Raw genomic sequence first — 24,108 nt, 5'->3', positions numbered from 1 at the left:
GTCCTTGAGTAGCCCAGCCAGAACCCGTAATTGAACCCAATCTAACATCTCTGGAGAGACCTGAAAATAGCTGTGCAGCGACACTCCCCATCTAACCTGAAAGAGCTTAAGAGGATCTGCAGAAAGGAATGGAAGAAAATTCTGGGCCACCATTATCATTTTGATGTGATTACTACTACAAAAAAAATATCTAATCATAAGACTATTACAAGTGACTCAAACCTGACGCTAAATGTTCTGTCCGGTTTCTTCTGTCTTATTAGTTCAGATGGCGTTGTAATGGACCTTTGTCCTATTCTGGGCTCCAGTCTGAGGTGATTTGTCAAAGTGCTGGTGTCCTTTAGCTCAGAAATGCAGTGGATGAAGGGGGAGGGAGGTTGGAGAGAGACCCTAATGTCAAAGGCTGTCGATCTTCCAGTCCACTGCACCTCTCTGTAAGCGTAGTCTGTCGTAAACAGGTTGAGACTCCATTAAAGCTAATTGTTGGATTAGATAAGTGCTGTTGGCCTGCAGGGTTTTACCAGGTGAGATGGTGTCAATCTGTAATAGGTTAATATTCAATGGATATGCTTATTCTGGGCCTGTTTTAGGTTCAGATCCCAACCCAGTCTCCCTTTCTCTCCTCTGCCAGGGCTTGTCGAGCACGGGCGCAACTGGCCAGCTATTGCCAAGATGGTGGGCACCAAGAGCGAGGCTCAGTGCAAGAACTTCTACTTCAACTACAAGAGACGGCACAACCTGGACAACTTGCTCCAGCAGCACAAGCAGGTACGGCAACACTCAACACAATTAATTACCAGGGTTGTGTTCATATGGGCACATAAAAAATGTAAATACAATGGCAATAAGAGAGTATACCTTATCATCCAGGCAGTCCCTACCAGTTTCATTTAATTTTCTCAGTTTAGTGCTTAATAACATTGTTCAGGTACAATGTGAAGAGTTTTATTTTCTTTAACGTCTATTAGAACGTGTATGTCTGACACTATCTTTAATCGATTTTCTGTAATAATCAGAGGAGCAGTGAAGTTGATGTTTTTCTATAACCTGTGTTTCTTCAGGACACACGGCGGGCACGGGGAGATCGAGACCCTTCTCAGAGCGAGAGCATGGCTTCAGCTGACGACGACCAAAACCCAGAGGATAGTGATGGTCAGTCAGAGAGATGTTGCACACCATCCATCTGTATATCCTCGCATTCAGACACACTTACACTGTCTGCACAGCACAAATACACAAACACAACCATTATTAAGAATTGTTTTTGATGATTATTTACTTGCATTTGATCTGAGTGAATAAACGATGTCGTTGTGTGTGAATGAGAAAGAGTTAGAGAAATGCCTCTATGGAAGAGTGAAGCGAAGTCTAAGAGTGAGTCCACTTCAGAAAGAGCCTCTTGAACTGTCTGTCTTGTGAGAATTTGATTTGAATTATGGCGAAGGAGTCCCGGTATTTTCTCTATACTGTCTGTAGTTTTAATGAGAGAGAAAAAAGGATCAAATAGAAAGGGAGAAGGAGGGGGAAAAAGCGAGAGATAAAAGATGTGAACTAATTCTGACTGCTGGGTCTGGGTTATGTAACTGTTCCTTGGCTTTGAAGAAAGGGTGCTGCATGGAACGCGGAGTGCTGCTCCACTCTTTTGATCCACCGGGCCTCCCCCGGTTTCTTTCTCTCTACCCCTCTCCCACTCTCTCCCCAACTCTCTGCTCTTTTCCCCATCACCCGGACTCTTTCTCCTTCTCTGTGTCTCTTCTCTCCACTTGCAGTCTTCTATCTCTCGGTCTTGCTCTCTCTCTCTCCACTCTTAAAGTTCTAAAATGTTGTCGTAACAGGGCCTGTTTTTAATATTTAAATCTCTTGCCCTGCAATACTCTGCCATGTATGGGGATAGGTTAATGCGTGTGAGTCCAGATTAAGTCTAGTACCTTTCCATTTCATCCTGTCCCTAAATGTCCTCATGAATTCGATGTCTCCCTTGGGTTTGTCACAAACGGATCAACTGCCGACTGTTGCTCTTGGCCATCTCTTTCTCTCTCCCTCTTTCTTCTCCCCTTCTCTACCTTTCTTTCTTTCTCTTTTGGCGTGGAGCCCATCTCCCTCCAGCTTTTGGTTGTGGTTAAGCAAAGTCGCTGAGGTGAAGCAAATTGGTTTAGGGTTGAGCCTCTCACCTGACTGGGAGGAGGGAGGTAGTAGAGGTTTCCCCCTACCCTTGTAGCCTGCTAGTCTCTGTCTCTCTCTATCCCTCCGGCTGCCTTGCTGCCCCTCCTGATGACAACCAACTACAATCAGATATTTGTAAAGTTGTGTCTGGACTACAGAAGGTCACTATAGTATGTGTTGTTTTTGAAGCTCTCATTGACTCCCAAGGAAACTCAAACTGTCCTCAAGGTCTTGGTTGGTTGGTGTAACTGCCTGCTGATTGAGTGTCACGTGGTTGAGCAAAGGCAGTAATGCTGCTGGGAGGGGAGTGTTCAGTGTTCTAAAACCCTGCTTCTGTCAGAGGGGACACATTTAGATTATTTGTTTTTGGTCACATTATTTGGACAGACTCTTTGGTGTTTGATTTGATTCAGTTTGACCTGTGTTAGAGATTTATCTTGGCATCGACACATGCTTTTTTGATTCGAAGTTCAGGTTTCTTCTCTCCATGGCAATAGTGCCAGACACAGGCAACATTGCATGCATCATTGGTTTGCAGAATATTTATGCATTGTATGTGGTCTGTGTTTTTATCTATACTGCATATTTTTATCCATAACATTTCTATCTGCTTGGATCATTATATGTGTCCCTCTCCTCAGGGTCACTTCCTATGTATGCCATACAGAGTGATTTAAGTGTGTCTCACCCATGTCTTTTCCTGTTCTGTGTGCCCATAAAGGTGGAGATAACAGCTCAGACACAGAGAGCGCCCCGTCCCCGTCGGACCCCTCCAAGGCCGGAGGGGATTCCCAGAGGGGAGACGGAGCTGGAGGGTCAGAGAACCAGTGGTCCAACAAGGTCCAGGCTAGCAATGGGAGGATCCAGGAGCCCTCCTACGGGGAACTGAGGGTCAAGTTGGAGAAGAGCCCAGAGGGAGAGGCCAGAGAGCCTGGCTCTCAGGAGGATGGAGAGAGGGCCCGGTTGGCTTACGAGGGCCATGGGCACCCCAAGAGTGAGCCCCAGGATGTGGACATGAAGCCTGGGGGGGCCGGGGAGGTGCAGGTGAAGGTGGAGCCTGACTCTGCCAAGGAGAAGGGGGAGCCAGAGAAGCAGAGGGAGGGGCACCACTCAGACAACGACTCCAGTGCCACCTGCAGCGCTGACGAAGATGTAGATGCTGAGCCCGAGAGACAGAGGTGGGTCAGGATGATGATCACAGGGATGGACTTAAAAAACACATTTGGACTTTAAAAACAAAGCTATTTGGGTGAAGCTAATGATCACTCAGCTGTTGATACTATCAGTATAGGGGATCAGATGAGGGCAAAATGTACTTAGGTTAATTATTAAGGTGGTAAATGGTTGATATTATTAGTGGTAAATGAATCGTACCATACAGGACTCCTTTATTGTAACTCCTTTGACCATTACCTCAACTCTTTCTGAACAGTGTGTCTTACCGTTCCTCTCCTGTCTACCCCTATCTCCTGTGACCTCAGGATTTTCTCTAGTATGGACAAGCCTTCGTTGCTCAGCCCTCCCGGCTCAGTGCTGATGTCCACGGCCAAGCAGGCCCACCTCAACATGCAGCAGCTCCAGCAGCGCGCCGCTACCATCCCGCCCATGGTCAGTCACTATAGCAACCCACACTTTTCTATGATCAGATATGCCCATTCGGCGAGGCAGGCACACGGAGGCAGGCAGCAGGGTGAAAGCATGTCTTGTTTAGACCAACCTCTCTGTCAAGTGAGTCCATCATCCCCAGCATTTTTCCAACCAACCTGTCAATCAATCAATTTGTTACCAATCATTAATCTTTCTGTCATTCAATCAGATGAGCAATGTGTCAGTATGGATTTAAATCAATCAAATTGTGCCCGTCTTTTGTGTAATCAATCATGCTAATGTACTGACACTGTCATTGTTTTCTGATGTCAATTTCTTTCCTTCCAATTGCCTCTTCTATGGTGCTTCTGTCTCCTCATTTCTTATGGAATGAGATCAGACAAAGTGGATTGTTTAAGCACTATGTGCAAAACACGAGCACTATCAAATCTGACAACTGTTTAGCTGATGTTTTACATTTGTCATCCAATAATGTCCATTATCTTTTCTCCGGGATGGTTTAAAGTCATGCCTTAGTACTTTGCGTTTAATTCTGACCCTGATGTCCAATCAACATCTACTTTTCCTGTACTCTTATAAATGTAGATCGAGAAACTTCAGTGTTAGTGGGCAACGCATCAGCCGCTTGCTTCACTTGTACAGAGCTTGTGTCCCCCCCAGTCTTCCTCACATGGGCATCTCTCCTCGCCCCCTTCCTGTAGGTGGTTCCTTTTGGTCCTGGTGGAATTTCCATAGGAGCCCCCCTCAGCGGTTTTGCCATGTTCCAGCACCAGATCACGGCTGTGCACGAGTCAGCCCACGCCGAGGAGAAACAGAGGCAGGACCAGGCTGACCCCGAGCGCAGCAGACAACCCACCAACTGCCCTGGCTTCACCAACCATAGCCCCACCATAGTGGACAGGGAGGGTAAGAGAGAGTACATACAAACACACCGATATCCTCCCTCTGAGCCCCTACCTACATGAGCCTCTCAACCAACAGCAGCCTATTTGTAGCCAATGCATTTTTCTGTCACGTTCGCTGTAGTTCACCGTCAAAAAAGGAAATATGAGAGGAGAGAGAGAGCAGGTTCAGACTGCCACTCTAAAATGTCTTTATGAGCCAGAACAAGATGTTTGCTGAAGCCATTTCCTGAAATGCCTCTGGGGGAAGAGAGGGATTCTGCGGTCGACTTTTGAAGGCGTGTGACTTGAGTGTGTCAGAGCAGGACACAGTCAGTGCCTCCCAGGCAGACAGACAGACAGAGAAGCGGGTCCTATTTTGAACGGCAGAAGAGTCATTCAGCCACAAAGGTTTTCGGATAGTCTCGCAATACCATGTTTGAAGAAGCCTGCAAAATTGAAGTTCGTGTTTGTGCATTACAGCAGCCTTCTTTTTTTTGTGAACTGCGAATCCATGTCAAGATGCTTCTCAATCATTTTTAGTTGATTTGGAATGAATAATCAAAATCAACAGCATGTGTCCTCAGAGAACTGAATTTCCTTAAATTGTGTTTCATCTTATGATTCTTTGTCTATTTGTGTGTGTGTGTAATTTGTTGTGGCAGTGTTTTCATTCATGTGTCTCTGTTCTGTGTTGTGTTCTCCAGGTAAGCCCTTCCCCTACATGCCTTATGATATGAAGATGGCTCTGGAGCAGGAGGCCCAGTCTGGTCGGCCAGGCTCTCCCTACGGGCTCTCTCCCAGGGACATGAGCAAGGCCTCTCCTCAGCCCAATGACCCCAACGCCTCCCGCTACAGCGTGCCTCCAGGTAACCGCCCTCTGCTCTGTCCTTCCCCATCTGACCTCTCTACCATTCACCTAGCCTGGTCCCATACTGTTTGTGCCGTAGCCAACTTTTGTTCCATTGGCTTAAGCTCGTACAGTTGGCCTTATTCTTTTCGCACTCCACCCCCATACTCTTTCCCCTTTGTCTCTGTGAGTAGATTCAGCTGTAGTGTAGCTGGCCTTGAGCATCTATCTGTCCCTATCATGAATTAACATTACACACACAGCCTGGCTGCAATAAGGCTTTATCAGTATTTCATTATGGGGTACCTTGTTTTCTTATCTCCCGTGTGAGCTGCCAGGGTGCTGACATCTGTGCCTTCTGTATGAACTCTCCCAGACAAATATAACATTTTTGATTTAGTAGTGCAGGGGCATGGAGGACGGGTGTGCGGTGGGGAGGAAAGGAGCAGGCGTTGCTTCTTCAAGGCAGGTCACTCCCGGTCACTGTGATTCACTAACATGTTAGAACACTGCAGTCTGGAAATCTGTGGCGGCAGGCTTAAACATCTGGGGGAGCAGCATCAGGGCAAATCAATGTTTGATCATAATGCACTCATAGATGGGAGATGAGATGTGGGTGGAGCCTGTTGGCAAGACTAATGAATGATTCACTGGCTGAGAATGAGAAACAATTTGAGCTGAATTTAGTAGCAAATTGAAGGAATGGCACCCAAAGAAAAAATTATCCATACTGGACATCAATTGAAAAAAAATCCTGAAGTGGTTTTGGTGCAATCGTGCAGATACTTTTCAGTGCCTCTGGATTCTTTATTCTTGCCACACGTTCTTTTGTGTGTTTTCTCTTTCCATACGCTAAGTGACCATATTATCGAGTGTGTCACTTTCTAACTTTTACTGTTTTCTCTCCTCTCCCAGTGCTCCAGCCAGCTCCCAACCAGGTGGTCCAGAGCCTGCCTGATGGAGTCCGTGTGACTTTCTCCAGACACAGCCGACCCGCCAACATTCCATCTCCTCCTCCATTAATTCCAACCTCCAAACCCACAGACAAGCCCTCCTTTATCCAGGGTGGCTCCATCTCCCAGGTAAGATCCCTATCCATCAGGTGAGGGCTCAGATCCAGCCAGCCCCCTGGTAAAGACCGACACAGGTGTAGCTGGACAGGTCCGTTTCTTGCATTTTGAGTGCCTTAGTGGTTGTGGGGCCTCTAAGCGCTTATGTCCCTTATGTCCCCCCAAACTAGGGGTTGTGACGTAATGTGGGGTCGCCTGATTTCAAAATGGGGTTATGCGAGAAACTCTGAAATACATTTGAAATGTGCTTGGGTCTTAGAACTAGTGTTACGTCAGTAACCTCCGGCACCCACTAGATGCGGTTGTAATAAACAGTGGTTTGTGTTTTCTTCCTACTGATGTGGCTCTATCATTTGATGGTTTATGCTACAAAATGTCATGACCCCATCACTAAATGACATGAGCAGGCACTAAATCAGACTGGGAAAAATAATATCATCAATGATGATCATTTCTACACAGAAGATCATACAAAATTATTGCCTGATGATCTTCTGAACTTCCCAATGCCTTTCCACATGCGTTTCAGTCACTTGAAACCATACTTATTTCAGATCGAAATACTGCCAAATCTACTATCAGACTGATTTGTAATAGAATGTCATAGCCACAATTTAAAGAAGTCGGCATTTGCTATTGATGACATCACTTTTTTACATGGTGGGGTCACAGGCCAAAAGAGTTTGGCAACCCCTGCCAAGAAACGGCACTGTAGCTGGAGTTTTTGAAATGTTCTATTCGGCACCATTCTCTCTTTCTCATTCAGTCATAATATAGCAGTATTTGTGTGATAATGATTTACTAAGAAACCGATAAGGGTATTTGCCCTTGTAGCACACGGTAGTCTGTATTTAGTAACGGTTATGAGCCAATATGCCAAAGGGGAAACTTTGGTACATGTCACTTGGATCCACCTTTATTTGTGTACACTGCACCTTCCTTGTATTTCCCTGCTGTATATTTCCAGACAAGTTTCAAGGTTTTTCAGAAATCTTGGTTAACCAACTGGAATTTTGCAATCCTGACCTGATTCTGACCTGTCTGTCCCGGCCATTTCAGGGGACTCCTGGTACGTACCTACCGTCTCATGCTGTCTACGGTGGCCCAGAGGGGGCAAAGACTTCTGTGGGCTCCATATCTCTGGGCCTGCCCAGGCAGCAGGACCCCACCAAGCCTGGTATGACAAGCCAGTCTGGACAACACACACACCCTACCCACATTCCCATTGACTAAACTATAATACTACTTACACTAAATGCCCAATACATGTCTTCTTACTAAGTGGTATGCTAGTGTGGATATTGGAACATAGCCCCGCTGTCTATCATCAGCTCCTGTCCTCTCACTGCTATTAGATTGGCATGAGAGAGGTGGCATATTGTTAAAGTTTAATCGCATTCAGACCTGATGTGACCGTCCCAAATATCCCACTTCCCTTCCCTAATTGTCCCCTGTTCATTCTCTCCACCTCCCTCCCTCTCCCTAGTGTCCTACATTAAGCAGGAGCAGTGTTCTCCGCGTGGCCAGTCTGAGGGACTCCTCTCTCGCACGCAGTATGAGGGGGTAGTCAGAGGTGCGTGTTTGTCTGTCCATCTAACAACCTTTCAATCTGTTTGTCAACCTGTCTATCCTTCGGTGTGTTTCCCCTTTCACCGTGGTAAAGTGTGTGAGTGTCACTCACCAAACGATGCAGAGTCCAACAGTGAATACTCAGAAACCACACCTGTGTTCAAATACTCAGTGTTTGCCTGCTTGTAGTGGCAGATTGTTGGGATTTGCATTTCTGGGGCAAAATATTGCAAATACGATTTGAACCCAGGTCTGAGAAATTTAAGAGAAAAAGAGCATTATCGCAGGCTGAGGGAGAAAAGAGAAGAATGAATTGAAGGAGTCTGGCATCGACTTCCACCCTACCTCCCTCCAGCTCTCTGTGTGCATAGACCTGACAGAATGTGGCATGCTAGGGATGGAGGGAGGGAGAGGGGGGGAGTGGGCCTTCACAAGCCCAAGTTCAACAAGCATCTCCTCTCACCAGCAGTCCTCCTCACAACTTCTTCTACAACTGACCTCTGAGGTGACATGGGGGTGTAGTGTGTACTTCAGGCCATTGCTCCACACTTCACCCTGAAGTGTGCATTTGTTCACTCCCCTTCAAAGATTTAGAAGCATTACATTAGTGTATCCAGAGTGTACCATATTTCTTACACCAATGATATTTTACATCCTTGGAGTCAACAAGTGCACATTTTGGGGAGAATGAGGGGAAAATTGGAATTGAGCATGAGTGATTCTGAGCAGCAATAAAATGCCACCTGTACAGCCCCCATGTATCCATGCATACCAACCTGTCTCTCTGTTGTCTTCCTTCTAGGAGGCCCAATGGATGGGGGTATCAGCAGGGGAAACCCAGCCAGAGGATCAATCACACAGGTATTAGAATGTCACTAACATTGCTAAATCAGTATGTGTGTCCAAGCACCACCCTGTCTATGGATGTCTTATAGAACAATTTAGTTTATGATTATGTAAATCTGTATATTCTATGAAGTAGTCTAATATTCTTGGAGCAAATTTCTTTGAAATGAAAAATGTAAAATGTATTAAACCGTTTCTGGTTGCTGATCTTCTCCCTCTCTCTGGACCTAATTTCTCTCTCTCCCTTTCGCTCTCTTCCGTGTGACCAGGGCACGCCAGCCCTGTCCGGGTCCAGCATTGCGGCTGACCTGCTGAAGGGCACCATCACCAAGCTGACCACGGAGGACCTGAGCAGCCCAGAGAAGGCTCGGGAACAGCTGGCCAAGGGACACGTCATCTACGAAGGCAAGAGTGGACACATCCTCTCCTACGACGGTAAGTACAAGGCCTGTTAGTGGTCACTCTGACTTGATTCTTTTGTATATCTGTAAATAAGCTCCTGTCTCCATAGCCATTAAAAACCCAAGAGAGGCCACGCGTAGCCCCAGGACAGGCCATGAGCTCAAACGCTCCTACGATATGATGGAGGTCGCCAGGGGCCACCCCGGGAGAGAGGGAGCCCCCTTCGAAGGTACGGCGTGTGTGTTTTGTTTCTTTCTTCTACCCTCGTCTCTGTGCATATATTCAGGCCACTGTGTGAGAGTGACTGACTGTGTGCGTGTTTGTCAGGGTTGATCAGCCGAGCCCTGCCCAGAGACAGTCCCCACGGGGAGTCTAAGGAGAGGCCTATGATGACTGGATCCATCATGCAAGGTAATTAATCAGGTGTCATCACAGCTCCAAAACTCAGATGTACTGGGGCATGAGCGAGAACCTGGCAGATCAGATAATTATAACGAAGACAACCTTATGTAAATCAGTCAATTAAAAACAGCTAAATCAATTAAATTAATCAGATATGATTTTTACTATGTAAATGTAACCCACATTAAAGCTGAAATCTGCAATGACACCACTGTTCACGCCCCCCCAACGCATTTGTTATTGTTTTTGTTTTGTTGATGAAACAGAGGAACATTGCTGTTCAATCTCATGTGCAATGATGTCCAAGGGAAAGAAAATGTGTTTGTTGTTTGAAGGAACTTCTTTGTTGTTGTAATATCTTGTCATTTTCACCATGTACAGATTCCAGCTTTGTGTTTTTCTCTTCCCACTCCAGGTACACCCAGAACCTCTGCAGAGGCCTATGAGGAGAGCATGAAGTACGGCAAGCAGATAAAGAGGGAGAGTCCACCCATCCGCTCCTTTGAGGGGGGGATAGGTAAGGGTAAGCCCTACGAGGGGGTGAACACCATTAAGGAGATGGGCCGCTCCATCCACGAGATCCCCCGCCAGGAGAAGCCTGGACAGGACCCCCGCAAGACCCCCGACATGGCTGCCAACATCCGAGCCTCCATGGAGGGCTCTATATCCCAGGTGCATGTTTGAGAGAGAGTGAACACATTTGTGTGTGTAGGCGTTTGAGACAGTGTGTTTTATTAGCCTGATTTTACTGAGTGCATTGTGTCGGTCTGTCCGTTGTCACCAGCAGACTCTAATCCCTCCTCTCCTCTCTCTACCAGGGCCATCCTCTGAGCCAGTCGGCCATCAAGCACAACGTCAAATCCCTGATCACCAGTCCCAGTAGGCTGCCCCATGGTCACACCATGCCCCCGCTGGAGGCCATGGAGCGGGCCAAGTATGAGGAGAGCAAGGCGGCAGCGGAGCAGCGAGCTCGCCACACATCTGTGGTCAACTCGGCAACCTCCGTCCTGCGTTCCACCCACCAGGAGCAAGGAAAGTCCCAGCTCAGCCCGGGCATGTACCAAGATGCTGATGCCCGCAGGACCCCGGTCAACTACAGCACTAGCTCCATGTCCAGAGGCTCACCAATGCTGGGCCGAGGACAGGAGGGTACGTCTTGTCTGACCATCCCTCTTAGTCTTCACTTTCAATGCAGATGTATCCTGTCAGCTGCATCTGACTGCACCATGTAGTTTCGCTGTACAGCAATCAGTTCACAAGCAATGATGTGTTGCTATGGGTCTTTACATCATTACAATTTTCCGACATTGAAAGTGAACACATTTTTATATTAGTTAGTTATGTTTACAGTACTATATATAAACCGACTTCGTGATTTTGTATTGATGAAACCCATTTGTAATTGTGATCATCTCTCCCGTATCCAGGCTCTGGGAAGCCTGCGTCCCATGACCGGAAGAGTACCATGACCCCCACTCAGAGGGACAGTGTTCCAGCCAAGTCTCCTGTGTCAGGGGGTGACCCCAACCACCCTATGGCCTCCCACAGCCCCTTCGACCCCCACCACCGCCCCATGGCCCCCGGAGAGCCCAGGTTCCACCTACCTCCACACCTAGACCCTGCCCTCTTCCACAGGGCCGTCCTGGACCCAGGTAGGACATGCTACACAGCCACTCCAATGAACCTAAGCCAACCTCCATTAAATGACACAGTAATAGACCTGAATCCTGGAATGATAGAAGGATTCTGGGTAAATTGATGAAGGTTATCTTTGGAGTCTCTCATTCATAGGCACTGAATGTCCAGTCTCGGGTTGAGTCAGTTGACGTCAGTAGGGATGCACGATATATCGGTGAAAATATCGGAATCGGACGATATTACTAAAAACCCAACATCGGTAATGGCCCGATGTCGTCTAGTTTAATGCCGATGTTAAAAACCGATGTCAAAGCTACCGTGCATACTTATATAACGTTGGTACATGGTATAATGACGCCACGTAAAATGTTGCGCTACACATGCAACACAGCATTCCTAACCTAGGCCACAATGTCTGCTGTGTGGATCGAGCAGTAATTTGAAAGAGTAAGAAAATGTCGGCGCGACAACTCGAAGGCGAAATCCATTAAAGCCAATAAAATGTCATTCATTGCCCTTGACAATCAACTGTTCTCTGTTGTGGGTGATGTTGGCTTTCGCCGACTGGTTGAGCACCAGTACACACAACCAAGTGCTCTATTTTTCAGATGTTGCCCTACCGGAGTTACACAGGAATAGCGTCACTACTATTACCTTCACGACATACATAATATGGAACGCAGTTTGGGTCTTTGCGTGTCAAAAAATATAAAGTAGTACTGTCAAAGCTGTACAAAAAAAGTCTGCAAACACCAGCCACGAACGATTTTGTTTGGATGCAACTTCTGGGGTAGCTAGCTTTAGCTTGATACCAGGCTAGCACCGATACAACCAGCCTGAAAACAATGACCAGTATAAACTGCAGTCATTTTCAGGAATGATTTAGGAATCCTTATAAGTATTAGCTAGGTTGCCACTTGCTGTTCGGCTATTGAAATTGAACTCCAGTTCATGAAAATAAATAGCTAGCCAGCTACTTAACTCTGTTGCCCAAAGCTAACGTTATAAGCAGCCAGCTAGCTTCATCTGGTTAGTGAGGCTCATATGTTCTGAAGCTAGCCACAATAAGGATTAGGCACAATAGTGAGATTTGCGGGTTGCCTTCAAAATAGAAGTAGTCATTGACAGTGATGCAAATGAATACAAATAGTAGAATTATGCCATACTTTTATTTTGAAGGCTAATCCTTATTGTGGCTTGCTTCACATAGATGGGTCCGACCACAATTAATCAAATAAGAACTGTCTTATAAAATAGGATTATTTTAGATGTTATATCGGTGCATCACTAGTAAGGAGCGTGCCTGTTGTTCATATTATTGGTCTGTTTGCTCCTCATCTATTCTCCTCTTTCCCCCTGCAGCTGCATACATGTTCCCGAGGCAGCCGTCCCCAACAGGCTACCACAACACCTACCAGCTGTACACCATGGAGAACACGAGGCAAACCATCCTCAATGATTATATCACCTCCCAGCAGATGCAGGTTATCCCACGGCCCGATGTCGCCAGGGGCCTGTCGCCACGGGAACAGCAACCGATAGCTCTGTCTTACCCTCCCGGAGCGCGAGGTACTGTACTCTGGCGGCTGGCTGTCTGTGTGTCCCTCTCTCACGGGAGGGAGGTGGGGGGTTAGTAAGCAGACTGTGCTTGTGAATTAGTGGCTACCTTTTTCCAGACGCCCAGAAGCAAATGACCCTCACAAATGGCCTCATATTGATTTAGAATTTAATTTAATTTACTATAGCTGATTTGTTTATGTATATTTTAGGGCTGCAGCTGACTACAACTAATACTTCATTTTATAAATTGAGTATTGACAAACTTCCAATTTTCATTTGTCCAGTGGTTACAAGGTGACCATCACTCCACACACCTTAACATATATGTTTTTAAAGCAGCCCTTAAACAAATAAAAGTATTATTTTTGAGCACTGTTCAGAGTAAGATGACCGGTAAAACCAAGGCTACTGTACGCAGTGTTCATTCATAACTCTTGAAATTGATCCTATGGATTTGGTTCATGTTGCTCACTGTTGGCCCTTTGCTTCTGTCTGTAAAAGGGATAATTGATCTAGCCCAGATGCCTCCAACTATCCTGTTGCCTCACCCTGGGGGAACAGGTTCTCCCACTTTGGACCGCATCACCTACATCCCTGGAGCTCAACCCCCTTTCCCTCCTAGGCCTTTCAACCAAGCCTCCATATCTCCAGGTGAGGACCCCATCCTGCCCCAACCTGACACCCTTTTTGTTCCTTTGTACTCTCCTCCTAACCTCACTGCCCTGCTACACTCCCGAGTTCTGAGAATCTGAACAAACCTCTACGCACCTCTATGGACCAGATCTAAATGAACACATAGTTCAGTAACTTCTCTTCTCAAAATCAGACACGCGCTTTGTTAAAAGTTCAATTTGAGATTAGAGGTCGACCAATCAATCGGAATGGCCGATTTAATTAGGGCCGATTTCAAGTTTTCATAACAATCGGAAAACGGTATTTTTGGGCGCTGATTAAAAAATATATATATATGTATATATATATATTTTAGAGCATTGGACTAGTGGTTAGAGCGTTGGACTAGTAACCAGAAGGTTGGAAATTCAAATCCCCTAGCTGACAAGGTACAAATCTGTCGTTCTACCCCTGAACAGGCAGTTAACCCACTGTTCCTAGGCCGTCATTGAAAATAAGAATTTGTTCTTAACTTCTTGTGACTCTCAAACCCGGGTCCGGGAGCACAATCATCGCCTGATACTAATTAGCATAACGCAACGGACATGAATCTTCCTAGAAAATCTTCCTATTCATAAAAATCACAAGTGAAATATACTGGAACACAGCTTAGCCTTTTGTTAATCACCCTGTCATCTCAGATTTTCAAAATATGCTTTACAGCCAAAGCTAGACAAGCATTTGTGTAAGTTTATCATAGACTAGCATAGCATTATGCCTTGCTAGCAGCAGGCAACCTTGTCACGAAAATCAGAAAAGCAATCAAATTAAATCGTTTACCTTTGAACTTCAGATGTTTTCACTCACGAGACTCCCAGGTAGACAGCCAACGTAAATTTTTTCCCCAAAATATTATTTTTGTAGGCGAAATTGCTCCGCTGGTTCTTCACGTTTGGCTGAGAAATCGCCCGGAAATTGCAGTCACGAAAACGGCGGAAAATATTCCAAATTAGCTCCATAATATCGACAGAAACATGGCAAACGTTGTTTATAATCAATCCGCAAGGAGTTTTTCTAATATCTAATCGATAATATATCCGTCGGGACAATTCGTTTTTCAGTAGGACCGATTGGGGTAATGGCTACCTCTGTATTTTACGCGAGAATCTCTCTCGGAGCCACCATGTGACCACTTACGCAATGTGGCCACCTACGGCTATTCTTCAACATAAATGCGTAAAACTATGTCACAATGCTGTAGACACCATGGGGAATACGTAGAAAGCGTAAGCTCGTTGATGGCACATTCACTGCTCAATAGGGACTCATTGGAACGCAGCGCTTTCAAAACCTGGGGCACTTCCGGATTGGATTTTTCTCAGGCTTTCGCCTGCAACATCAGTTCTGTTATACTCACAGACAATATCTTTACAGTTTTGGAAACGTTAGAGTTTCTATCCAGAGCTGTCAATTATATGCATATTCTAGCATCTTGTCCTGACAAAATATCCTGTCTAAAACGGGAAAGTTTTTTTTCCAAAAATAAAAATACTGCCCCTAGAGTCGCAACAGGTTTTAACTGACTTGCCTAGTTAAATAAAGGTAAAATAAAAAGCAGGCGCGTAAACATTCATTCAAACAGCTTTCGTGTGTTTTGCCAGCAGCTCTTCATTGTCCGTCAAGCATTGCACTGTTTATGACTTCAAGCCTATCAACTCCCGAGATGAGGCTGGTGTAACCGAAGTGAAATGGCTAGCTAGTTAGCGTGCCCTAATAGCGTTTCAAACGTCACTCTCTCTGAGCCTGTGGTTGTTTCCCTTGCTCTGCATGGGTAACGCTGCTTCGATGGTGATTGTTGTCATTGTGTTGCTGTTTCGAGCCCAGGGAGGAGCGAGGAGAGGGACGGAAGCTATACTGTTACACTGGCAATACTAAAGTGCCTATAAGAACATCCAATAGTCAAAGGTTAATGAAATACCAATGGTATAGAGGGAAATAGTCCTATAATTCCTATAATAACTACAATCTAAAACTTCTTACCTGGGAATATTGAACACTCATGTTAAAAGGAACCACCAGCATTCATATGTTCTCATGTTCTGAGCAAGGAACTGAAACGTTAGCTTTCTTACATGCACATATTGCTCTTTTACTTTCTTTTCCAACACTTTGTTTTTGCATTATTTAAACCAAATTGAACATGTTTCATTATTTACTTGAGGCTAAATTGATTTCATTGATGTATTATATTACATTAAAATAAGTGTTCATTCAGTATTGTTGTAATAGTCATTATTATAAATAAAAATCGGTCGATTTGATCGGTATCGGCTTTTTTGGTCCTCCAATAAACGGTATCGGCGTTGAAAAATCATAATCGGTCGACCTCTATTTGAGATGCTACCATGCGACCGTTGTTGAAAGACTGTCTGGTCTACATCACGGTGATAGTCTAAACTTTGTTTGTCTTCCATGTCTTCTCCCTGGACCTCCTCAATGTCCACCTCTTGAACATCAGACTCTGAGGCCTCATCTTCACTGTCACTTTCCAACCTTGTTGAGGATGGCTGCTGTCAGGCTCAAAAAGCCTCAAATTTGCCCGGATGGCCACCAATTTTTCAACCCTTATATTGGTCAGCCTGTTGCGAGATTTGGTGTGTGTGTTCCCAAACAAGGACCAGTTGCACTCTGAGGTGGCTGATGTTGGTGGGATTTGGAGGATGATTGAGTCAACAGGGGAAAGCGCTTCAGATCCACAAAGTCCTTTCCACCTGAGACAAGGCCGAGTATAGCCCACAAAGATCTCCGCCACGGACAACCCAAGGGGGGGCGCCAACCCAAACAAGAAGATCACATCAGTGACTCAACCCACTCAAGTGACGCACCCCTCCTAGGGACGGTATGAAAGAGCCCTAGTAAGCCAGTGACTCAGCCCCTGTAATAGGGTTAGAGGCAGAGAATCCCAGTGGAAAGAGGGGAACCGGCCAGGCAGAGACAGCAAGGGCGGTTCGTTGCTCCAGAGCCTTTCCGTTCACCTTCACACTCCTGGGCCAGACTACACTCAATCATATGACCCACTGAAGAGATGAGTCTTCAGTAAAGACTTAAAGGTTCAGACCGAGTTTGCGTCTCTCACATGGGTAGGCAGACCATTCCATAAAAATGGAGCTCTATAGGAGAAAGCCCTGCCTCCAGCTGTTTGCTTAGAAATTCTAGGGACAATTAGGAGGCCTGCGTCTTATGACCGTAGCGTACGTGTAGGTATGTACGGCAGGACCAAATCAGAGAGATAGGTAGGAAGCAAGCCCATGTAATGCTTTGTAGGTTAGCAGTAAAGCCTTGAAGTCAGCCCTTGCCTTGACAGAAAGCCAGTGTAGGGAGGCTAGCACTGGAGTAATATGATCACATTTTTGGATTCTAGTCAGGATTCTAGCAGCCGTATTTAGCACTAACTGAAGTTTATTTAGTGCTTTATCCGGGTAGCCGGAAAGTAGAGCAGTAGTCTAACCTAGAAGTGACAAAAGCATGGATTCATTTTTCTGCATCATTTTTGGGCAGAAAGTTTCTGATTTTTGCAATGTTACGTAGATGAGAAAAAAGCTGTCCTTGAAACAGTCTTGATATGTACTTCAAAAGAGAGATCAGGGTCCAGAGTAACGCCGAGGTCCTTCAGTTTTATTTGAGACGACTGTACAACCATTAAGATTAATTGTCAGATTCAACAGAAGATCTCTTTGTTTCTTGGGACCTAGAACAAGCATCTCTGTTTTGTCCGAGTTTAAAAGAGGAAAGTTTGCAGCCATCCACTTCCTTATATCTGAAACACATGCTTCTAGCGAGGGCAATTTTGGGGCTTCACCATGTTTCATTGAAATGTACAGCTGTGTGTCATCCGCATAGCAGTGAAAGTTAACATTATGTTTTTGAATGACATCCACAAGAGGTAAAATATATAGTGAAAACAATAGTGGTCCTAAAATGGAACCTTGAGGAACACCGAAGTTTACAGTTGCTTTGTCAGAGGACAAACCATTCACAGAGACAAACTGATATCTTTCCGACAGATAAGATCTAAACCAGGCCAGAACTTGTCCGTGTAGACCAATTTGGGTTTCCAATCTCTCAAAGAATGTGGTGATCGATGGTATCAAAAGCAGCACTAAGGTCTAGGAGTACGAGGACAGATGCTGAGCCTCGGTCTGATGCCATTAAAAGGACATTTACCACCTTCACAAGTGCAGTCTCAGTGCTATGATGGGGTCTAAAACCAGATTGAAGCATTTCGTATACATTGTTTGTCTTCAGGAAGGCAGTGAGTTGCTGCGCAACAGCCTTTTCTAAATGGAAGATTCGATATATAGGCCGATAGTTTTAGAAATATTTTCCGGGTCAAGGTTTGGCTTTTTAAAGAGAGGCTTTGTTACTGCCACTTTTAGTGAGTTTGGTACACATCTGGTGGATAGAGAGACGTTTATTATGTTCAACATAGGAGGGCCAAGCACAGGAAGCAGCTCTTTCAGTAGTTTAGTTGGAATAGGGTCCAGTATGCAGCTTGTTGGTTTAGAGGCCATGATTATTTTCATCATTGTGTCAAGAGATATAGGACTAAAACACTTGAGTGTCTCTCTTGATCCTAGGTCCTGGCAGAGTTGTGCAGACTCAGGACAACTGAGCTTTGAAGGAATACGCAGATTTAAAGAAGAGTCTGTAATTTGCTTTCTAATAATCATGATCTTTTCTTCAAAGAAGTTCATGAATTTATTACTGCTGAAGTGAAAGCCACCCTCTCTTGGGGAATGCTGCTTTTTAGTTAGCTTTGCGACAGTATCAAAAAGGAATTTCGGTTTGTTCTTATTTTCCTCAATTAAGTTGTAAAAATGGGATGATCGAGCAGCAGTAAGGGCGCGTCGATACTGCACGGTACTGTCTTTCCAAGCTAGTCGGAAGACTTCCAGTTTGGTGTGGCGACATTTCCGTTCCAATTTTCTGGAACTTGCTTCAGAGCTCGGGTATTTTCTGTATACCAGGGAGCTAGTTTGTTATGAGAAATGTTTTTAGGGGTGCAACTGCATCTAGGGTTGAATTGAGTTCCTCAAGGTTAAATTGAGGTTAAATTGAGTTCCTCGGTAAGGTGGTTAACTGATTTTTGTCCTCTGGCATCCTTGGGTAGACAGAGGGAGTCTGGAAGGACATCAAGGAATCGTTGTGTTGTCTGTGAATTTATAGCACAACCTTTGATGTTCCTTGGTTGGGGTCTGAGCAGATTATGTGTTGCAATTGCAAACGTAATAAAATGGTGGTCCGATAGTCCAGGATTATGAGGAAAAACATTAAGATCCACAACATTTATTCCATGGGACAAAACTAGGTCCAGATTATGACTGTGACAGTGAGTAGGTCCAGAGAAATGTTGGACAAAACCCACTGAGTCGATTATGGCTCCGAAAGCATTTTGGAGTGGGTCTGTGGACTTTTCCATGTGAATATTAAAGTCACCAAAGATTAGAATATTATCTGCTATGACTTCAAGGTCCGATAGGAATTCAGGGAACTCAGTGAGGAACTCTGTATATGGCCCAGGAGGCCTGTAAACAGCAGCTATAAAAAGTGATTGAGTAGGCTGCATAGATTTCATGACTAGAAGCTCAAAAGATGAAAACGTCATTTTTTTTTGTTAATTTAAATTTGTTATCGTAATGTTAGCAACACCTCTGCCTTTGCGGGATGCACGGGGGATATGGTCACTAGTGTAGTCAGGAGGCTAACAGCCAGCCTGGCCTGCACCCTATTTCATTGTGGAGCTATAGGAGTTAGAGCCCTGTCTATGTTGGTATATAAGATGAGAGTACCCCTCCAGCTAGGATGGAGTCCGTCACTCCTCAGCAGGTCAGGGTTGGTCCTGTTTGTGGGTGAGTCCCAGAAAGAGGGCCAATTATCTACAAATTCTATCTTTTGGGAGGGGCAGAAAACAGTTTTCAACCAGCGATTGAGTTGTGAGACTCTGCTGTAGAGCCCATCACTCCCCCTAACTGGGAGAGGGCCAGAGACAATTACTCGATGCCAACACATCTTTCTAGCTGATTTACACGCTGAAGCTATGTTACGCTTGGTGATCTCTGACTGTTTCATCATAACCTTGTTGGTGCCGACGTGGATAACAATATCTCTATACTCTCTACACTCGCCAGTTTTAGCTTTAGCCAGCACCATCTTCAGATTAGCCTTAACATCGGTAGCCCTGCCCCCTGGTAAACAGTGTATGATCGCTGGATGATTCGTTTTAAGTCTAATACTGCGGGTAATGGAGTCGCAAATGACTAGAGTTTTCAATTTGTCAGAGCTAATGGTGGGAAGCTTCGGCATCTCAGACCCCGTAACGGGAGGAGTAGAGACGAGAAGGCTGAGCCTCTGACTCCGACTCGTTGCTTAATGGGGAAAACCGGTTGAAAGTTTCTGTCGGCTGAATGAGCGACACTGGTTGAGCATTCCTACAGCATTTCCCTCCGGAAACCGTGAGAAAGTTGTCCAGCTGCGGGGACCGTGCGAGGTGATTTATACTAACGTTACTATCTGTACTTACTGGTGGCACAGACGCTGTTTCATCCTTACCTACACTAAAATTACCCTTGCCTAACGATTGCGTCTGAAGCTGGGCCTGCAGCACAGCTATCCTCGCCGTAAGGCGATCGTTCGACTGCAATTAGAAGGCATCATGTTAATGTTACTACTTAGCTTCGGCTGTTGGAGGTCCTGACGAACCATGTCCAGATAAAGTGTCCGGAGTGAAAAAGTTGAATGAGAAAAAAAAAAGAACATTTTTGGAAAAACCAAAAATGTAAAAAGTAAAAACCGTAAAGTTGTCAGGTAGCAAAGTATTACTAGCCTGTTCATCCTCTCTTTCGTGTCGTCTGAGATTCCCAAAGATTGGAAAGCAGCTGCGGTCACCTCCCCCCTTCAACTTCTCTGTTAGGGGGGACACAAACAGATTTGGGTGCACCTCAGCCACGCTCAAGGTCCTAAACGATATCTTAACCGCCATCGATAAGAAACATTACTGTGCAGATTGATCTGGCCAAGTGTGTCAAATCCGGGTCTGCTGTCTTTGGCAGTCTCTATGGCACCGCCACAGGGTTCAATTCTTGGGCCGACTCTCTTCTCTGTATACATCAATGAGGTTGCTCTTGCTGCTGGTGAGTCTCTGATCCACCTCTACGCAGACGACACCATTCTGTATACTTCCGGCCCTTCTTTGGACACTGTGTTAACAACCCTCCAGGCAAGCTTCAATGCCATGCAACTCTCCTTCCGTGACCTCCAATTACTCTTAAATACAAGTAAAACTAAATGCATGCTCTTCAACCGATCGCTACCTGCACCTACCCGCCTGTCCAACATCGCTACTCTGGACGGCTCTGACTTAGAATACGTGGACAACTACAAATACTTAGGTGTCTGGTTAGACTGTAAACTCTCCTTCCAGACCCATATCAAACATCTCCAATCCAAAGTTAAATCTAGAATTGGCTTCCTATTTTGCAACAAAGCATCCTTCACTCATGCTGCCAAACATACCCTTGTAAAACTGACCATCCTACCAATCCTCGACTTTGGCGATGTCATTTACAAAATAGCCTCTAATACCCTACTCAACAAATTGGATGCAGTCTATCACAGTGCAATCCGTTTTGTCACCAAAGCCCCATATACTACCCACCATTGCGACCTGTACGCTCTCGTTGGCTGGCCCTCGCTTCATACTCGTCGCCAAACCCATTGGCTCTATGTCATCTACAAGACCCTGCTGGTAAAGTCCCCCCTTATCTCCGCTCGCTGGTCACCATAGCATCTCCCACCTGTAGCCCACGCTCCAGCAGGTATATCTCTCTGGTCACCCCCAAAACCAATTCTTTCTTTGGCCGCCTCTCCTTCCAGTTCTCTGCTGCCAATGACTGGAACGAACTACAAGAATCTCTGAAACTGGAAACACTTATCTCCCTCACTAACTTTAAGCACCAACTGTCAGGGCAGCTCACAGATTACTGCACCTGTACATAGCCCACCTATAATTTAGCCCAAACAACTACCTCTTTCCCAACTGTGTTTAATTTATTTATTTATTTTGCTCCTTTGCACCCCATTATTTTTTATTTCTACTTTGCACATTCTTCCATTGCAAAACTACCATTCCAGTGTTTTACTTGCTATATTGTATTTACTTTGCCACCATGGCCTTTTTTGCCTTTACCTCCCTTCTCACCTCATTTGCTCACATTGTACATAGACTTGTTTATACTGTATTATTGACTGTATGTTTGTTTTACTCCATGTGTAACTCTGTATCTGTCGAACTGCTTTGCTTTATCTTGGCCAGGTCGCAATTGTAAATGAGAACTTGTTCTCAACTTGCCTACCTGGTTAAATAAAGGTGAAATAAAATAAATAAATAAGGTTGGCAACAACGCACAGCAACACGTAAACAAGTCTGCAAGTTGTGACCGGATAGACTGTGTATGCAGAGGGTGCAATTCCATTGAATTTAGGATAGTTTAACCAAAATATGCCACAAGACCTAGAATTGCCTTGTGTATCTCACAGAAAAGGTTCACTGTTATAAGCTAACATTTTTTGATGAATTTAAACAAAATTCCCCAAATTCCCGTGCTTTACTTCCCATGGAAATTTCCCAACCCTTTGCAGCCCTAATGGTTTGTAACCCTGCTGTGTGTTGTTTGTTTCTTTGTGTCTACAGGCCACCAAGCCCACCTCGCAGCTACTGCAGCGGCCAACCAGGAGCGAGAACGAGAGAGGGAGCGTGATCGGGAGCACCGAGAGAAAGAGAGAGAAAGGGAGCACAGGGAGCGGGAACAGGAGCAAAGACAACGAGAGCGTGAGCGAGCAGTGGCTGCAGCGGTTGCCAATGACTACATGCGTGGAGGTGAGACTCATCATTATATTGTATAGTGCTGTACTGTGTCATCAATAATACAGAAATGCTTGTGAATGTGAGCTAGATAATAGTAGTTTATTTCGATTGGACCTGGCTGGACATGCTCTCACAGAGTTAAGGATTTATGTAGCCTGTCTTTTGCACAGTGTTGGAAAAACCATTATATGCTTCCAACTTTGAATTGCTCTTCTCTGTTATTGAAGTCCCCTCTTATTTGTCCCCAGGTCCTGGGCAGCCAGACAGACCAGGTAGCCGTGGATACCTGCGTAGTCCCTCCCCCTCTATGAGGTCACAGGAAGCCCAGCAGCAGCGGCCCAGCATCTTCCAGGGAGCCAACAGCAAGGGCGTCATCACCCCTCTCATGTGAGTCTCTAAGCTTGCTCCGCTCTGGCCTGGTAAGCCCTGACCTCACCTCATGTACACTCTGAGTCTTAGTGTGCGTGTGTGTGTGCACTGTTAATCCATTCTTATGGGCATACTTTCAGTTGCAAATCGCAAACACGTCAGGAGCATACCTGCCTGCACTAAATGTTATGCCATTTGCAATGAAAACCCTGTACATGCTCACAGAACATAACAGCCCTTCTACTCTTTACCCTCTCCCTTGTTCTATATATTTACAGTACCAGTCAAAGGTTTTGACACACCTACTCATTCAAGGGGTTTTCTTTATTTTTACTATTTCTATTTTCTACATAGAATAATAGTGAAGACATCAGAACTATGAAATAACACATGGAATCATGTAGTAACCAAAAAAGTAACTTTGTCTTGATGACGGTTTTGCACACTCTTGGCATTCTCTCAACCAACCAACTACAATGTAGAAAATAGTAAAAATAAAGAAAAACCCTTGCATGAGTAGCTGTTCTTAAACATTTGACCAAGTGCGTGTGTGCTGGACAAAAATATAAAAGCATTATGTAAAGTGTTGGGCCCATGTTTCGTGAGCATTTCTCCTTTGCCAAGATAATCCATCCACCTCTGGCATATCAATAAGTTGATTAAACAGCATGATCATTACACATGTGCACCTTGTGCTGGGGACAATACAAGGCTACTCTAAAATGTGTGGTTTTGTCATACAACACAATGCCACAGATGTCTCAAGTTTTGAGGGAGCGTGCAATTGGCATGCTTACTGCAAGAATGCTCACCAGAGCTGTTGCCAGAGAATTTCATGTTCATTTGGCAGTACCTCCAACTGGCCTCTCAACCGCAGACAATGTGTATATCTTCGTGTGGGAGCAGTTTACCCCATGGTGGGGTTATGGTATGGGCAGGCATAAGCTACAGACAACGAACACAGTTGTATTTTATCGATCACAATTTGAATGCACAGAGATACCGTGATGAGATCCTGAGGACCATTGTCCAGCCATTCATCCGCCGCCATCACCTCATGTTTCAGCATGATAATGCACGACCCCACATCGCAAGGGTTAGTGGTTAGAGCGTTGAGCTAGTAACCGAAAGGTTGCAAGTTCGAATCCCCAAGCTGACAAGGTAAAAATCTGTTCTGCCCCTAAACAAGGCAGTTAACCCACTGTTCCTAGGCCG

General features: G+C 45.3%; 1 protein-coding gene across 3 annotated transcripts in view; it reads left to right on the top strand.

Moving 5' to 3' along the window:
* Positions 1–24,108, top strand: part of LOC124010745 (nuclear receptor corepressor 1-like) — a 125,127-nt gene that overhangs the window by 84,356 nt on the left and 16,663 nt on the right. For 2 of the 3 annotated variants that reach the window (XM_046323397.1, XM_046323390.1), the window contains exons 18-37: positions 632–768; positions 1,062–1,152; positions 2,885–3,341; positions 3,645–3,771; positions 4,473–4,677; positions 5,360–5,521; positions 6,418–6,584; positions 7,632–7,749; positions 8,059–8,145; positions 8,944–9,002; positions 9,257–9,422; positions 9,499–9,618; positions 9,717–9,800; positions 10,207–10,463; positions 10,610–10,940; positions 11,219–11,443; positions 12,792–12,998; positions 13,491–13,640; positions 22,351–22,536; positions 22,773–22,911. In XM_046323397.1, the coding sequence (XP_046179353.1) occupies positions 632–768; positions 1,062–1,152; positions 2,885–3,341; positions 3,645–3,771; positions 4,473–4,677; positions 5,360–5,521; positions 6,418–6,584; positions 7,632–7,749; positions 8,059–8,145; positions 8,944–9,002; positions 9,257–9,422; positions 9,499–9,618; positions 9,717–9,800; positions 10,207–10,463; positions 10,610–10,940; positions 11,219–11,443; positions 12,792–12,998; positions 13,491–13,640; positions 22,351–22,536; positions 22,773–22,911 (3,475 nt within the window). The remainder of the gene's footprint in view (positions 1–631; positions 769–1,061; positions 1,153–2,884; positions 3,342–3,644; positions 3,772–4,472; positions 4,678–5,359; positions 5,522–6,417; positions 6,585–7,631; positions 7,750–8,058; positions 8,146–8,943; positions 9,003–9,256; positions 9,423–9,498; positions 9,619–9,716; positions 9,801–10,206; positions 10,464–10,609; positions 10,941–11,218; positions 11,444–12,791; positions 12,999–13,490; positions 13,641–22,350; positions 22,537–22,772; positions 22,912–24,108) is intronic. The other variant, XM_046323406.1, reaches the window with a different exon arrangement.

This window comes from Oncorhynchus gorbuscha, linkage group LG02 (genome assembly GCF_021184085.1).
Source record: "Oncorhynchus gorbuscha isolate QuinsamMale2020 ecotype Even-year linkage group LG02, OgorEven_v1.0, whole genome shotgun sequence".
Classification (NCBI taxonomy): domain Eukaryota; kingdom Metazoa; phylum Chordata; class Actinopteri; order Salmoniformes; family Salmonidae; genus Oncorhynchus; species Oncorhynchus gorbuscha.
Note: the sequence above shows the minus strand (reverse complement) of the source record. Positions and strands in the feature narration are given on the sequence as shown.